At 29.1% G+C, this 14,739-nt stretch overlaps 3 protein-coding genes across 3 annotated transcripts in view; 1 reads left to right on the forward strand and 2 right to left on the reverse strand.

Annotated features, from left to right (window-relative positions):
- Window positions 1-1,040: 1,040 nt before the first annotated feature.
- LOC100167174 (cysteine desulfurase, mitochondrial) lies at window positions 1,041-6,648 on the reverse strand. The gene is made up of 11 exons (XM_008183955.3): window positions 6,346-6,648; window positions 6,038-6,114; window positions 5,743-5,859; window positions 5,540-5,677; window positions 5,277-5,469; window positions 5,077-5,211; window positions 4,848-5,005; window positions 4,116-4,387; window positions 3,249-3,338; window positions 3,063-3,165; window positions 1,041-1,993 (listed from the first exon to the last, which is right to left on the reverse strand). The coding sequence occupies exons 1-10, from the start codon at window positions 6,419-6,421 to the stop codon at window positions 3,102-3,104; spliced, it is 1,320 nt and encodes a 439-aa protein (XP_008182177.1). The 5' UTR covers window positions 6,422-6,648; the 3' UTR covers window positions 1,041-1,993; window positions 3,063-3,101.
- LOC103309167 (transmembrane inner ear expressed protein) lies at window positions 1,645-2,396 on the forward strand. The gene is made up of 4 exons (XM_016803707.2): window positions 1,645-1,792; window positions 1,851-2,003; window positions 2,059-2,187; window positions 2,247-2,396. The coding sequence occupies exons 1-4, from the start codon at window positions 1,648-1,650 to the stop codon at window positions 2,387-2,389; spliced, it is 570 nt and encodes a 189-aa protein (XP_016659196.1). The 5' UTR covers window positions 1,645-1,647; the 3' UTR covers window positions 2,390-2,396.
- A 2,367-nt stretch (window positions 6,649-9,015) lies between the features above and the next one.
- The window catches only part of LOC100575820 (centrosomal protein of 290 kDa-like), a 17,694-nt gene continuing 11,970 nt past the window's right edge, over window positions 9,016-14,739 (reverse strand). Inside the window, exons 17-30 of the mRNA XM_008183964.3 lie at window positions 14,369-14,561; window positions 14,099-14,280; window positions 13,826-13,991; window positions 13,580-13,760; window positions 13,294-13,522; window positions 12,953-13,234; window positions 12,518-12,873; window positions 11,190-11,594; window positions 10,989-11,130; window positions 10,500-10,692; window positions 10,242-10,426; window positions 10,028-10,167; window positions 9,800-9,968; window positions 9,016-9,450 (exon numbers count right to left, since the gene is read on the reverse strand). Coding sequence (XP_008182186.2) covers window positions 9,205-9,450; window positions 9,800-9,968; window positions 10,028-10,167; window positions 10,242-10,426; window positions 10,500-10,692; window positions 10,989-11,130; window positions 11,190-11,594; window positions 12,518-12,873; window positions 12,953-13,234; window positions 13,294-13,522; window positions 13,580-13,760; window positions 13,826-13,991; window positions 14,099-14,280; window positions 14,369-14,561 — 3,069 coding nt within the window. The 3' untranslated portion in view covers window positions 9,016-9,204. The remainder of the gene's footprint in view (window positions 9,451-9,799; window positions 9,969-10,027; window positions 10,168-10,241; window positions 10,427-10,499; window positions 10,693-10,988; window positions 11,131-11,189; window positions 11,595-12,517; window positions 12,874-12,952; window positions 13,235-13,293; window positions 13,523-13,579; window positions 13,761-13,825; window positions 13,992-14,098; window positions 14,281-14,368; window positions 14,562-14,739) is intronic.

Genomic DNA, 14,739 nt, shown 5'->3' on the forward strand with positions numbered 1-14,739 from the left:
AACCATGTCTGACTAGGTTTTCTCGTTGGGTTTCTGATCAGGACATTTCGTAATAGACTTTCATCAGTCCGCTAAACGTGACCAGCACACTTCAATCTTTTTACTTTTAGGAACTATCTTGTATTCAAGGGCGCCTGCAGAAATTTTCACCGGTGGGGGCAAGGTGTATATTATACATATACTTATACATAGCCATAACATTTAGGTATAATATTTTATAGTTTCATTACAAACTTATAATATACAAATATTGGCAAAAAAAGCGTTGGGGGGCATGGTCCCTGCCCCTCCCGGCCCCCTTACTTATATTTGGCTTGTTTTACAACCTTTCTAGATTATCGTTTTTTTGTCTCTTATAATCCCCATTTTGATTACGAACAGATTCGTGAATTATCCGCAAAACTTTTAATAATAATAATAATATTTTCTTTATTACGGAAATAAATAACAATTACAGTTTTTTTTTCGTATAATATTATGTATATAATATAATATTATTATATATACGTACATTATCAGTAATATTTATATATATAACAATAATAATAATATAAATAATAATAATAATAAAAGAAGAAATAGGTATTAATATCATACATTATAATATTTAAATTTATAAAATAAAAACAAGATATTTATTATGCTTCTATTGAACTATAGTAGGTACTTAATTTGTTATATATTTCTTAAAACATTTGCTATAAACATATATAAAGAATTACAAAAAAAAAATCTATTTTTTTTTATTGAGTTACCTGTGGACATTATAATATTGGATGGAGAATTTTGCATATAATTTTTAGTTGAATGTTTTGTGTAGAATAAATTTAAGGACCGGTAGTTTAATGGATTTATTTTAAAATTTATATTTTGCAGTAATTCTGGACAATCAATCATATTATTTAATAATTTAAATAAAAACTTTAATTTAATTTGCATAAATCGTTGTTATAGCGACTGTATATTAAAAAAAACGGATTGTAACATTATAGTCAGAATGGGTTGCTCATTTCCTCTGAAAGTAAGAAATTTATCTTTGCCCCCCCCACCCCCCTGTGATGTGACTTCTGGACCATATGTCTCTTATAGTCATATGCATTATGCATACACTACTATCAGTCAAAGATGGCAAGTATACAGTTTTTCTTTCGGGGCATTGGATAGTAGCAATTTTTTTTTTTGTGACACAGACTAAACCTTGAACCATAAACCCTTTGCACGGTGCTTGGCCATTTGGACAGTAGCCTAGGACTGTGCGTGGAAAAATATGATTCATTTGCAGTACCTAACTATTCTCCATTAACCGAATTTCGTTATGCATAATATTTTTTAAGTTTATATTGATTCATAAGTATTTCAACTATTCACTTGCTTAAATGAGTAGGGACTTACTTTTTGAGCTGCCTTGTTGACCACAAATCTAGACGTCTAGTCATTACTATAGGTGTTTAGTTTTATTACTGTTGATAACAAAACTCTTTCTGTGACTAGGCTCAATTAATTTGATATTGAATAATTATTAGACTGTGATCTTTATAACTGTACACTTTATCAAGTGGATTTATTTACAAAAAAATAAAATAATAATAGCAACAGTAATTTATAAATCATTTAAACACTTATATAATTTGCATTAAGGTGGTGGCAATGAATGATCCTACAACAACAACGACTTCAGATCCTCTAGTCCCATCCTTTATACCAGATGAGGAATGGTTAGAGTTACAGTTATACAATGGTTATCGTGTATGGCACATTATTTTTTTCATCATGACCGTCTTCTTTACACTAGGTACATTTTACAATTGTATACAAAATTAAAACTTTTTAAGCAATAATATATTTTATAGTGGTGTTTATGTGCTGTTGTGTAAGATTTCGAATTCCTAGGACTAAACAAGAGATAGAAGCTGATTTTGTACGTCGTAAGATTGCGACAAAATTTTGCAAGCAATTACGACTATTGAGTGATACCGAAATGGACAACATGGACCTGTTAAAAGGTATTAACTGTTATTAATGTTATGTATGTGTTAACTTTACAATACAATTACATAGCACTAAAACGACTTCAGTCAGAGCTTGAAATTCCTAGCAATGAAACAGTAGAGGAGTCTGATGAAGTGTTATCATCAACCAAAACTGCCTCGCCAAGTTTAAAAAAGTCTTCAAAATCATCAGATTTTGGTATGAGAGTTGAATTAGTATTGTTATATTTTACCCAATTTTATTCAACAAATTTATAGATTCTTCTGTGGAAAAGCTAGATGAAGAACCGGAAAATGTACTGAGCGGTCGTCTAGCAACATTGGTCAACGTTTTGAATGTTATGAAACCACGTCGTAAACATATAGCTGATGACATTACACCAAATCTTATAACAGTTTAAATTAAATAATAAAGTGTCTTAGTTAATAAATAAAAAATATTTTTCAAAAATATTATGAATTATGTTACATTGTACACAAAGTTTAAAATAATGACAATTATAAGTAATAAGTTATAGATCTATGATTTATGTGGATCTAAATGGAAACTGATAGTTATAGACACTGATTTGAATTTTAAATTATCTATTAATATTTATGTTTTGTTTTGAAAAAAAAGTTGTACTGCGAATATCAATATTCATAGTTAAGTGATGAAACAACATTTTTATAAAACAATCACAAATATATCTATAATTTAAATTAAAAACAAAGGTTCAAACACAATTATGTTTTGTAAATGTTAAAACATGTATTAAATGCAGAAGACCTGGCTACATTAAATAAATTATTATATATTATTAATGAATAAATTTAATAATATACTAAATATTCTAAATATTTTATAGGTATGGATAGCTATGATAAAACCCAATAGTGTTATTTTTTTTAAAAATAAATACATTGTTTGAACAGAATTATAAATCATATTTATTTAAGAATTAAGATCAATACATTAAATTGCACTGCTCTATAACTATTTTATTTATGATTAGTATAATATTTTTCTGATTCAGACATACATTTTCAATGCATAAATCTATATTTACTAACCATAGATATAATATCACATACCTAATCCAAAATCACTAATGCAATGTGATTAGTTGAACTTTAATGTTGAGACCACTTGATAGATTTGATGTCAATTCCTTCTTGATGCATTTCCCATAATGGACTAAAGAAGTTAAATGTAAATTATAATAAAGTGTATTTATAAGTTATTAATTCTAATTCAGTATATTTATTTGAAAAACTAACCTCATTTCTCGTAGACGTTTAACATGTTTTATACATTTTTCAGCAGTATACTCAACTTCGTCCACGGTTGTAAAACGACCAAAACCAAATCTATAAGATATTAGGTATGAGTTATATATAAAGAACCAATTTGTATGTTTTTACATATTTTTACTGGGGCTATGCTGTATGATTTGTGTAAGGTTTCCCAAAGTTCCATTTTAAAACAAATGTTTATGTACAATTTTTAGATATTAGTGAATATTTCTATTAATTAAACGATGAAAACTTACATTAAGGTAAAAATATATTTAAATTGTTAGTGAAATATAAGCATATAAGACTAATAATTTAGTGATCATATTGTTTGATAATCGTAGTATTAGTGTGATACATTTTTTCTACCATGCTCATTAATAAAATATATTGAAACAATAATAATTGATAAATAATTCAGAACACTAAATGTAGAACTGCGGTTACATACCTACATTTACTTTATTTCTATTAGACATGTGACTATAATTTTTTTCTTTAACTCAGAACACTGAATAGTAAATGTACAACATTGGGTTTCCAGAACATATTCAAAAGTTTGTTAAATTTGTTATTGTTATAACATATAAATAATAATATAAGTAATGAATTAATTATTTAAAAAAATTATAATTTATAAATTGTAAAAAACAAATTAAGGAGAAAATTAATAATTTTCATAACTGATACTGTTAAAACTGAAAATATTATACTTTTTTTGTAAAAACACATAATAGGGAATAATTCTCATAATTTTAACTACATAAGAATATTTTAATTTTACTTTAAGATGCAGTTTCTATATATATATATAAAATTGTATGGTTTAATTGAGTAGACAAATTGTACTACCTAATAGAAGAATGTGCCAAGTCTTCATCAGCTCCAATAGCACGTAATACATATGAAGGCTCCAAAGATGCAGATGTACATGCACTACCACTTGACAAAGCAATGTCTTTGAGGGCCATAAGAAGAGATTCTCCCTCAACGAATGCAAACGATAAATTTAAACAACCTGGATAAGTATGAACATCATCACCGTTGCGAACAACTTCTGGAAGATTCTTAGAAATTTTTTCCAGGAGTAAATTTGAAAGTTTTGTCATCCATGCATGATCATACTAAAAAAAAAAACATGATGTAGATATATGATTATAATATCATGAGTTAAGAAGATGTCACACCCGCATGTGTTGTGTGCGTCTTACAAATTTACTGTAAAGCAAAAACTGTTTTGTGCGGGACAACTTTTCTCCCACTATATTTGTTGTAGAACTACCAAATTTTCACAACCTGTAAAGAAGTACTTCATCTATGCAACAGTGTGCTTTTTTTTTTTTAATAGCAATTTCAATCATTTTATATAAGCAAATGAAAAAAACAAAAAAAACCAAATGTTTAGAAGCAAATAACATTTATTGTATTTATGTTATCTCAAATATAGGCATGCTGTTGCATAGATAAATGTCTACCCTGTATGTTCTACATTTCTAAGACGGAGACAACACATGTGGGTGTGACTTCCTCTTAATAAATAACAATTTAAAACTAATTAATTGTATTTTTAAATGTTTTATTAACCTCCATTTCTTCTTTAGCTATCCTACATGCTTCACCGAATCCTACAACTATTGGTGTTGGAACCGTTCCACTCCTTAAACCTCGTTCTTGACCTCCTCCACTCTGTAAAGGTTCTAAACGTACTCTTGGCTTACGTCGAACAAACAGTGCTCCAATACCTTTTTATAACAATTTTTTTTAATAATATCTGTATAACATTAAGAATAGTTTTAACTTTTCCACTTCATACCTTTTGGTCCATATAATTTATGTCCACTTATAGACATAAGATCAATATTTTGATCATTAACATCAACAGTGATCTTACCAACTGCCTGAGCTGCATCAGTATGGAAAAACACCTTTTTTGACTTGCATAGTTTTCCTATAAAAATAATTAAATTAAAAATTTGTTTTAGGTAGCTATATTATTTTTTAAATTGTTTTCACCAATTTCTTTGATTGGCTGTTTTACTCCAATTTCATTATTTACAGCCATGATGGAAACAAGTGCAGTATCAGGGCGTATAGCAGACTCTAATTCATCAAGAGAAATTATACCCGTTGAACGAACTGGTAAATATGTTACTTCGAAACCTTCACCTTCCAAAGCACGGCAAGAATCTAAAACACATTTATGTTCCTGTTCCACAAATAAAATGTCAATGTATTGATTGGTATAAAATAAATAAATAAAATGTTGATATACCAACCGTTTGTGTAGTAATAATATGTCGTTTCTTCGCTCCATAAAAATGAGCAATTCCTTTAATGGCTAAATTATTAGATTCTGTTGCCCCAGATGTGAATATTATTTCTTTGGGATTGGCGCCTATCAAGTTTGATATATGCTAAGAATATTCTCAAAATTATGATCAAAAATCTATTAATTAAAATTGTATTAAAAATAAAATACCTGTCTAGCTGTTTCCACAGCTTCTTCGCTTTCCCAACCATACATATGTGTACGAGAATGCGGGTTTCCATAACTATGTGTCATGTAGGGCATCATAGCATCCAAAACTCTAGGATCCTGAAAATAATAAAAATATCTCACAATTGTAATTATAATCAAAATGATAGGAACATTTCCATTTATACATTTTAACAGGCATGGGGAGTGTAAAGTATACTTTGTCCTAAATTACTATTTACTAGGTACATACTACCCATGCCTGAAATATATTTTATAATCAATAGGTACAACTCACCAGAGGGGTTGTGGCTTGTGCATCTAAATACAATGGTTTACCTTTTAAAAATCCCATTCTGGAGGCGACTTTTGTTTCTAAAAAATGAAATAACAAGACAAGTCTTATTAAGGTTATCGGTCCATTATATTGACATAACATTTTGTAATTTTAAATTTTCATCAAAACTGAAAGCGAGATGATATATTTTAGCCTGCAATGTTATGTAGGTATATCAACAGTGCACCTTATATTATTATTTGTATTTTGTCTCACTGGATGAAAATTATTATTCACCGATGTCAGCGATATCTTAAGTTCACACTTACCTTGTTCGGTGGTTTTTTGTGAAAAATATCTGACAAGTTTCGACAAATTGTGAACATTGACGTTTCTGCAAGCCATCGTGTTACAGCGTACTTACACAGAATAAATTCTGTAGTACTATAATTACTATTGAAATGTAAACCGAACTGATGTCGTTTATGTACTATGCAAATGTGTGAGACGTGAGTGTGAGTAATAAAAAATTGAAAAATTAATAGGGTTGTTACGTTTATATTATGTAGTTGTAGTATTTAATAATATTATTTACTTGAAGCCTTAGAACTTGCCATAGACCTTATACTAATAGACGGTACGTGGTAGTAGTTCCGGTGTCCAAGCGTGACGGCGCTGATCAAGGTAGTACACCGTACACCGCACATGCGCATTAGATGATACAATACTCTGTATATTACTGTATATAATATATATATATCACTGTAGCGTAGACCGCACCACCCACCCGCATCCCGCCTGGATGTCCCGTCTATTAGTATAAGGTCTATGGAACTTGCACGGTATGACGTTATCCTTATCACACAGATTGTTATTGTTATCACTATTATCGTCGAGTACGGACCACAGATTAGTGATTACGAACACCGCGGAACTGCGGAAGCGGAGTGTAAAATGCAGGAAAATATTTAATTGATTAATTTAAATAGGTAATATTATATTTTATTAAATTAAATTATTATATTGTGAATATGACGTGACATGGAACAGTTATGCCCATCACAAAAAAGACCATTGATTAAGTTAATTAAATTAAATATATTTCATTTAATATACCTATAGAAAAGTTGTGAGTATAATAATATGTTTGATCAATCCACAATGGTTGTAGTGGTTCAGTGGTTGTACAAAACTACACGAATACGAAGACATCATTAGCAGGGTTGAAATATAAATTGGGCTCGGGAAATCTGTACGCATACCGGCCTTTTTATATGAAAAAAATTATACACGTCTTGGTAAATGTAATCATACAAATGTACTTATAACTAATTAATTGATTAGTATACTAGTTCTTACTTCTTTGGTTAATGTTTTTGAGTTACTTGTTACCTTATCGATGATCTCATCTGTTTCGATGTTACGAAAAGCAGATCTTTTTCGATGGACATCAACACGAACGTCTCAAGTTACGAGGAAACCATGGATGCTCGGATGATTCATGTCATCACTTCGACATCTCATGTTTTGGTATAAATTTTAACTAGTTTACCGGGTGAACTTTTTAGGACTTATGTATATTAACGAGTCAAGAACTATGGAGACATCAGAATTCAGAATTTGTCGCTCGTTATGTCACCATTTAGCCAGGACCGGATCAAGCGAAAATAGTGAACCAGGCAGAATCAAATTTTGCCGCCCCTAACATTATAATATTATCAGTATTTTGAAAATGCCACCCTCTCACTAAAATGCTGCTCAAGTGCCGTCCTAGGCGTTGGCCTATATTGCCTACCCCTTGAGCCGTGCCTGCAAATAGCTTACACGTTTTATTAGCTTAGGTCTACATTCATCCAACCCTAGAAGAAATGCCTCTTCTGTCCTAGGGGGCTATTTTCACCCCTGGAGGGGTTGTGATCCTCACTCCAAAACCGAGAGGTCTGTAGAACACCCCTATAATTGGACCTCGAGTTTTGCAACCGGAAAGGGCATGCGTAAGAAGCTATTATTTGTCATACTTAATACTTTTACTAGCAAGGTTAAATACAATATAAGTACTTCACGCATGTAAAAAAAAACAGAAAATCGGGAACTTCAGGAAGCTATAATCTAAAAACAAATGATTTCCACTGACTTTTTTTGCACCACCATTCTTAACTCGTTAATATACCAATGTAAGTTCTAAAACAAAAACAACAAAGTCCCTCAGTTTTATACCAAAAAATGTGGTAAGTGATAACACGAGTCTTCTCAGCTGTTGCGATTGTCTCGCCTAAAGTTTAGATTCAGATAATTAGCTCTTTAACCGATTCCTAATATTAAACGTTAAAGTCGAAAAATAGGTACACCATAGAAGGCTTGCTCACTGGGAAAATGCCCAGCATCCTGCCAGCCCAATCTGTGCCCGATCAATAGTCAATACAGTAAAGTTAATTTAATTTATCTTGTGGGTTGTGGTAATATCAATTGAAGTCACGGACATATTTGCTTATAGATTTAATTATATTAGTTAATAGTCATACACTCATACTAAATACATACTTTTTGGTTAATAATGTAAATTTATTACTAAAAAAGATAATATATGTTATGAGTAATAATTTATATGTATAAAGAAAGATACATTGACAGAACACTTTTTGGTGAGAGGGGTTCATTGACATTAAGTCCTTCAAATAAATATTTTTTGGGGTTTTTGTAATCATAACATGAATAACAAATTGTTATAATACTTTACCAACAGCCTTTTGAGTATAAAAAATAAGCTGTAGAGCGATGTAGCACAACAGTTGTTAAATTTATGGATTCCATTTAGTTGTATATAAATCAACATTATCAATTTATTATATATTTATATGTAATTATATCATTTACATAGTATTCACCAAGATTATTATATATTATTATAGTATAAAATATCAAACAAATTTGTAATAAATAAAATATTACAAGTGTGTGAAAAAGTATAAATTGGAAAAGCTATAAAAAATGAATGTATATAATAAATAAATATGAAAAATAGTATAAACATTTTTAAAAGAAAATAATTTATAAAATTTAGTTTTAAGTGAGCAAATATTGTTTGAATAGATAATAAATGATTACTCAAGTCAAATAAGTAAGTCCTATAAATTAACTGTGCCACAAAAATAAATTACTTATACAACTAATCAATGGAAGTAAGATTATTAACTTGGATATTCCATTGTCTGTTGTTCTCTGGCAGCTGCTTTTTGTAACATAGTTTTTGTTTTGCTCAATAAATAACATTTTTTTTCCAACTGCATCTTTAAATTGTTGTTTTCTGCGAACACAGCATCATACTGTGAACGATAGTCTTGTAATTGCTGTTCCAATTGAGTACATTTTTCACTAGCATCCAAATAATAGCTTTGTGTAGTCTGAAGTTCACTTTGTAATTTTTCCACATAACTCTATTCATAACAATAATTAAATAATATTAGTAATATTGTTTTTATTTTATCGTTAATGTATTTAGATCTAGTGTGTTGGAGAATTACTGAAAATATTCCCATTTTAGAAATGTTCACAACAATTATTTTTCTCAGTGAAACTAATGGAGTAAAATCTAAAATTTGTTGTGTTATTATATCTGTATAAAGGTGAAATTGTATTATTTTAATTTCAAAAATTCTGTTTTCAGGAATTTAAAATATTAACACAGACCTTACGTTCCACAATGTAGAGAAGACAACTTCTCTAGTCTCTACATCATGCTACATTTATAATAGTACATTATAATACATTTATAATAATAGGTACCTTATCATCAATGTTAGTAACTACACGTTCAAGCGATAAGTTTTTATTTTCCTCTTTTAGTTTATCTACAGCAGTTCTTAACATTATTACTAAACGTTCTAGTTTTGCTGTTCGCTTATTATCCGTACTAGGATAATCTGAATCTGAACTTAAACTGGATATACCACTCCTAAAATCAACATATTTTTTAATTAAATTATCTTAATATAGTTTTACATAAAACCATACAAATTATCTGTTAATTGCAAACGATCAACAATTTTTTGTAGTCTAGCATTTTCCTCTTCTAGTGCAGCTTTAGTTTTCAACAATCTACTTTTACTGTCCTTTAATGTTTCCACTTCTTTAATCAAAGCATTACTTCCACCCTACAACATATACATAATCATATATAATGGTTTATATTTCTTAATTTTTTTTAAAAAATTATGTGTCAATATACTTTTTGTAATAGTTCTAAGGTTGATATTTTTCGACGCAGTTCGACAACAACTTCGGCTAGTGATGTACCGCCAGACATCATTTCTTTAGCAGTACGCAAAGTATATAATTCATTTGACAATCTATCTTTTTCTAAAGTCAATTCATCAACAAGACTATTTGCCAATGCACTCGATTGTACTGCAGCTAACCATAAATAGTTTTGTTAAAATCATTTACTTACTTATATTATACAAATTACAGTGTATAATTTATTTACCATTAGCCAATTTTAGTTTAAGCTCTAAAGCATTTCTATCCTTTTCCATTCGCATTAAATTATCTCTCAGCCTTTGATTATTCAAACGGAGTGAATCACATTCTCTAGTAATATCTAATAATTGATTTTGTAATTTTTCATTTGTTACTTGACGTCGCTTATTCATCTCCCACTTACCAACTTGTTCATCAGACTAAAAATAAAATTTGGAAAAAAAGTCAAGACAAAGTGATATAAATTCACTATTGTATTTTTAATTAATTAATTCATGATAATCATAATTCATTAAATTAATGTGTAAATGGAACAAAAAATTTATGATTTATCTATTATAAATGTATTAATGAAATTTGTAGTTTTTCTTTTATTCTTTTCTCCCTTGGTCTTGCTACTAACAGAAGGCAGAAAATAAGAACTATAATATTTTCCAAAGTTAAGTACTTATACTAATATTTGTTATTATTTAAAATACATTATAAATATTAAAACCTTTAATTTTCGTAGCATTTTGTTTTGTTCGTCTTTTTTCTTATAATCATCAAGTTGTACTTCTAATATTTTAATTTTTTTTAGTAGTGCTTCTTCTTTAACAACCGACATAGTTTCATCTCGCTTTCCTCCCGTAGGCGGCCTAAAATAGAATATTAGTTAAATATTTATATAAGAAAATCATTTCATTAATTTTCATACCGGTAAATTAATTGCTGCCTTAATTTCTGTATTTCTGATTTATCTTCTTTTTCACGTCTTTCGTATTCATTCAATTTCTTTTTCATTTTGTCTACTTCAACTCTCAGTCGGTCTCTTTGAGCAGGTAGTGTATCTCTTCTATTTTGAAGTCCCATTATTATTTCATTAAGTCTAATAATTTCCGCATCCTTTTCTTTTGAGTCGTCTTCAGATTTCATTTGTTCCATTTCTTTAAGTCTTCTTTCAGCTACACCACTCCAGTGCTCTTTTTCAGAATTTGCTTGATTAAGATCGTCATCAGCTTGTTTAATTCTATCTTCCAGATCAGTTATCCGGAGCATGTATTGATTTACAACTGATTTAATGTTATTTGAGTGAATAGGAGATGAAATATCTTTTTGTGATCTTAAAAATGTTTAAATTATAAAAATTAATATTAAATGCAACATATATATATATATAATATAATAATAAGTATACTTTAATAAATATATTTCACCAACTATAAACCAGCAATATTGTTATGTTACTTTTAAATTAAATTTAAAAAATAAAAATAAAAATGTTATAGTTACTAATCAATATTTTATTATTTTTTTTTTATAAATAATCATTGGTTTGTAGTGTTATTAGTGGCAGATCTACAATTTTTCTTTTTAGGGAGGCATTGTCTTTTTCTAAGTTTTATGACACTATATTTAAAAACAGCCCAATTTATTAACCTAGATGCTAGGCCAATGGGAAGGGCTGTCTGGCCCGTAAATCCGCCACTGAATGTAATATAATTCATAACAATATATTATGATAATATAATATTACCACCTTTGTCTTACACCTCTATAGGGCTCTGACCCCACCACTTCTTTATTGACATGAATCTCGCACACTTCATCATCCCCCATCTTCATTATTCAAGCCTGGCCCCATCAACTCCTCATTTCTTCCTCCAAAATCATACATCTACTTATCCTTAGTCCCTTCACTTCCAGCTCTGTTCTCCACTGTTCCAATCTCTTGTTCATTTTTTCTAGGCTTTCTCCCACTAAAACAATATAATCTGCAAACATCATGCCCCATGTCATCTCGCACAGTATATCTTTCGTAATTTTAACCGTTAATATAAGAGCTCAATTCTGAATCCTGCTGCATACCTACCTACCTACTAACTACTTTTACACAAAATTATTTTGTTTATCAACATACACTCATCACTCTTGTTGTTGCCCCTTCATAAATATCCTCTATTACTTTCACATACACTTTGGATGCTCCTTACTTTCTTAATGACTATAACAAAGTGCTATACTCTAATTAATAATAATACTTGCTTTTCTCTAATACTAAAATTGTGCGCTTCAGCATTTTTTTGTAATTCAATTATTTCCTTTGTATGATCTTCTTGACATTCTTTCAATAACTCTTGAAGTCTATTTATAGTTTCTTCTTTTTGGCTAATAATTGTTTCTAAGCTTTCTATTGTGGCTAGTAAAGCAGGGTTCTGAGTATCAGTTTCTGGGATTTCATTAGATGCTAATTCAACAGTCAATTTTCTAATATGATCATTTTTTTCAAATATTTCTTTTTCTAGACAAACTTTAACATCTTCCAGTTCTTTCAAGGTTGTTTGTAGTTTTTTGATAGTTGAATTACTAGTTTCTTTTTCAATAAGAATATTGTTATTTGCCTAAATGTAATAAATGTGTTGTTTATCATATATTATATAATATAAAAATGATTAATTGGTATTTCAGATTTCTGCTTACAATTGTTAACTGTTTATTAAGATCTTCTAATTTTCCTTCTAAAGTCCTAAAGCTATTTTCTGATTGCACACTTATTTGTTTATCTAGTGTTTTTGGTTTCGATTTAGTATCATTAGAAAATTCCTGAATTCCCCATGATAGATATTTATGCATACAATCGGAATCCATTCGCATGATTTCTTTCTCGAGACTTTCAATAAAACAATCTTGCTTTTCAATGCGTTCTGTGAAAAGTTGATTTTTTTTTTGTAAATCATTGCAGGTTAATTGAACTTTAAGCTCCTGAAATATTTTTAAATTATTAACTATAATAATAAATTAGATTAAATTATTTTGTTTACTTTCAATTGGAGTTGTGTGTACTTTGAACGATAATCTTCAGTTGTCTTCGTTGGAATAAAGACTATTTCATCAACATCGTTTGGCTTATTGTCATATACCCACTTTCTATAAGTTGTGGTTAATGCTTCTTCTAGTTTTTGTTTGTGGTGAACCCAAATTTGTTCAGTTACTAAAGGTACAGCTCCATGATAACGTCTTTGTAACTCAAAAATTATCTTTTCTAATCGCCTGGAAAATATTATGTTTTATCAACAAATAAAGTTTTTATCAACTCTATCAACTTACGATATTTTTGTTCTGTAATGTAGAGTTATTGATTCATGTTCTTCTAAAATTCTATCGTTTTTACATTCTAAGCCAGCAATATTTGTTTGTTGATCTTGTATTATAGTTTTAAGTTTTATTTCTTCAACAGAAGCTGCCATTAGATTGACTTCGTGATTAGCAATCTCGCGCATTAATTTGTCTATAAATGTTGCATTAAAATATTTTTAAGATAAATGATATAAGTTAATATAAAATTTATCTAACCGATTGTAGCTTTTTCATCACTCAAAGCTTGAAGTTCTATTACACGTCTTTGCATTACGTCGTGTTGATGGTCTAATCGTTTGTGATGTTGCTCAAGGTCGTGCACTTGATTTTGAGCTATCTCTAGTATTCTTAATAACCTAGTTTTTTCTCCGAAAGCTTCTTCCTAACACCATTCAAAAATTGCAATATATATATATATACAAATGATTAGTTATAAATATTATAGGTAATATTATAATTTATAACACATAAAATACTTTAAATACTTACTAAACTATTATGGGCATCTTTTAGTTGGTCAGACACTTTAGCATGTTCTGATTCATCTATCATATTAACTGTTGTTTCACGTAACCGCACTTCTTCAGTTTGGCATTGTAAATTTGCTTCAAGCATATCACAAAGGTTTTGCTCAAGGCTTTTACATCTAGATTCCATTTCTTCCATTTGATCTTAAAAATACATATTTTTCAATAATTTATTTACAATTATTCTATCCAATAAACACAAAATATAATAAAATTAGAAATAAGTAATAACCTTTTAAAAGTGAATACATTTTTTCAGAATGTTCTGCTCTTTGTTTAGAAATTATATTTTCCGCCTTTACGGATGTCAGTTCATCATCTGTTCCATAAAAATTAGCTACTTCAATTACAAAATTTAACCGTTGATCTTTTAAGATGGTAACTTCTGTCATTAATCTTTCTAATGATAATTTTAATGTATCCTCCTAGGGAAAAATGTATTTTTTTACTATTTAAACTTATTCAAACTATTATTTAACTACCTTACAAGATACTACTTAAATAATTATATAGTGGTACACCTCATGCCCCCATGTATAGTATAAATATTATACAGTAGACGCCGCTTATAAGACTCACGGATATAAGGTTCAGTCGCTTATT

The sequence above is a fragment of the Acyrthosiphon pisum genome, chromosome A2 (assembly GCF_005508785.2).
Source record: "Acyrthosiphon pisum isolate AL4f chromosome A2, pea_aphid_22Mar2018_4r6ur, whole genome shotgun sequence".
NCBI classification, from domain to species: domain Eukaryota; kingdom Metazoa; phylum Arthropoda; class Insecta; order Hemiptera; family Aphididae; genus Acyrthosiphon; species Acyrthosiphon pisum.